This window comes from Oculina patagonica, chromosome 14 (genome assembly GCF_052425735.1).
Source record: "Oculina patagonica isolate OP01 chromosome 14, crgOcupat, whole genome shotgun sequence".
NCBI lineage: Eukaryota > Metazoa > Cnidaria > Anthozoa > Scleractinia > Oculinidae > Oculina > Oculina patagonica.
In genome coordinates this window covers 16,635,144-16,638,026 of record NC_135771.1, presented here as the reverse complement: position 1 = coordinate 16,638,026, position 2,883 = coordinate 16,635,144, and the positions used below count along the sequence as shown (strand labels likewise).

Here is a 2,883-nt window from a genome sequence, read left to right as displayed (position 1 = left end):
TTACAACGCCTCCAGCTGAATCCCATCCCCGCGTGGGTTTGGATTTAAAGCATTCCCCTTAGCACAAAATATCTTCTTAAGGAATGCACAGAAATCTTTCATCTGTACTACGTATATGATAAAGTTTATGGCACTGTTTGAATAAAATACCACAACGCTTAGATACCTTGTTATAAAGTCTGCTTGAAAATCCAGAGAAGGTTTCGCCAACATTACATAAGTTGCATAATAAAATGACGCTGAATATGGAAGAATGAAAGCAAACGTTATAGCAACAAGGAGATATGTCCCGCGGAGATTAGCCGTCCTCAGGGAGGCTCTGATAGCGTTGTTCCTCTGAATATCTATTTTTCTCTTTTGTTTTGCCCACATGGTTTTTGCAACGAAAATGTTTAAAATACTTAAAATAACACTTGGTATAAGGTGTTGTAATACTGTATAACTTGCAAAAATTACACTGAACAAAAAGTTACTGTTATCATACTTACAAATTACTGTATAATGTGTCTCGTTGAGATCGTATCTTATCCCGTTGAATGTTGCTGTTGGGCCTAACACTATAACAAAGCCTACAATCCATGCACTAAACACTAGTTTACGAACAGTAGAGACACTGAACGAGCGAGGAACGGCTCTAGTTGCCAAGTACCTCTCAATGCTTATTACTATTAAGTTATTCATTGTTATAGAGGCAAACATTATGCCAAGGAATCGAACAATTCTGCATGCCCAGCCTCGTTGGAATACATCAAACATAATCTGAACACAAATCAAAGGGAGTGAAATCATGTTAGAAAATATATCTGAAAGAGCTAAACTCTTAATGTAAACGTTTAAATTTCGAAGAAATGGATTGTACTTCAAATATGAGACTCTTTCTTTCTTGAAAGAGATAAAGTAATAGATAAAAAAATTGCCGACAAATCCTACTATTCCACAAATTGCCATAAGCGAGACTATAACGAGTTTAGTGGTGAAACCTGCTGGTGTGAAAACGTAAATTCGACTTCTTATCTCTGTGGTGTTAAGGACAGCAGACTGATTGTCGGTAGAGAGGTTGGACGGCAGCTGCAACCCTTCCATGTTTGCCAACTGTAATAAAGAACAAGAAAGACTGTTAAAACGTCAAATGGTATGATCTTGTAACCTTTGAATGCTTTGTACAAAAATTTAAAATTATGTCAGCTTAAGGATAAGATTCTTATATTTTCTTTTTAGATAATTATATTTAGTTTCAGTAATTTAAGTAATAGTTTATGGATTTAACTTTAAGTTTAGCTTTTAAATTTTAATCTTACATTTTGATTTTTATTATTGACTATAATTATAGTAAATTTATTATTTGCCAAGCTATTACGTGTCACCCTTGCTAAATAAAGTTTGATTGATTGATTGTTTGATCGATCGATCGATCGATCGATTGATTGATTGATTGATTGATTGATTGATTGATTGATTGATATGAACTGTAAACTAAGACAAGTTTTACAGACGAGTCGTAATCTTTTATGGACTACAAACATTTCACCATTTCAGGCTCTTTTCCCAACCGATAGTTTCAAAAAGTGCCTGCATACCTCTATAAAAAGGGGTTTTTGGACGTCTTAAAACATCGGCAAATAGTAGGTGTCCTTTAAAGTGTTTTCTATTTCAAACGCCCGTACCGCCTGAAATCATATCAGCGATCAAAAACTGCTGGCATTACCGTATTTACTCGAATAAGCGCCGCCCCCGAATAAGCGCCGCCCTCGAATGAGCGCCGCATTTAGTACCAAAAAGTTAATAAGCGCCGCCCCCGAATAAGCGCCGCAGTCCCGATGCGGCGCTTATTTGAGGGATTCCGCTTAACTAAAAACAGCACTACAAAGCAACTCTGAAACAAACTTGGACATTTCTTTCCATCAAAAGCAATGTTTTGCAGTTCAAAGTGATCGTTTTACCGTTCACCGATTAGTTTTTCTATCCAACATTCTTACAATACGTAGTTCTGTAAATGTTGTCAATGTCTCGAACTTTGCCAAGACAGCTAGCGCTACTTCTCTCTTCAGCGAGAGACGAAGACTGACAATCAAAAGACGCTATTTTCAATTACCTTAAAAGATTAGATTGTTTGTGACGTCCAAAGTTTAAATAAGCGCCGCCCTCAAATAAGCGCCGCCCTCGAATAAGCGCCGCACTGGAGGCGCGAAAAATGTAATAAGCGCCGCGGCGCTTATTCGAGTAAATACGGTAACATCATTGAGGCAATATACGTTTACTAAAGATATGCTCGTTCCCGGGTGAAAACATGAGATGACATCTGGCTTGTCACGTTTTTAATTTGTTTGATTTGCGCTAGTCACGTTTTAATTTGTTATGTGACGTTTGATATGCGCGACTAGTCACGCTTTTAATTTGTTATGTAATATGTTTAACAGGATCTGACGTAAGTATAAAAGGAATGAAATTTAGGTCAACTACGATACTCATATTTGCAATGCTCGTAATAAAGACGATCTTCAACGCTGACAACAAACTGATTGTTGTCGTCGATTGATAAAAATGTAACAAAACTATAAGAGGGGTGGTCAGGACAAACCGAGCAAAATTCCTATTTCGTGACAGGACTGGTTTTTTTTGCTCGTACTGTACAAAATGAAAAAGAAAATGGTCTCCGCGTCCGGCGTCTACAGATTGAAACGATAATTCTCGATATCTTTTATTCTAGCCATGGCATTCAAGTGTCTTCTTGTGTAAGGCTACTTCCGCGGATATCTATGATTAAAAGTACTTTGCCGTAAGTATATTTCAGCAGCTCAATCAGGCACCGCATAGAACGGGCTTCTCTGTTGTTGGCGACGTTGAAAACTTGGAGAGATCCATGATTTTTTAAATGTTGAGATT

The 2,883-nt window shown here is 37.4% G+C and overlaps 1 protein-coding gene across 1 annotated transcript; it reads right to left on the bottom strand.

Annotated features, from left to right (window-relative positions):
• LOC144638998 (adenosine receptor A3-like) lies at positions 1-1,083 on the bottom strand. The gene has a single exon (XM_078498267.1). The coding sequence runs from the start codon at positions 1,081-1,083 to the stop codon at positions 1-3; it is 1,083 nt and encodes a 360-aa protein (XP_078354393.1).
• Positions 1,084-2,883: the final 1,800 nt, after the last annotated feature.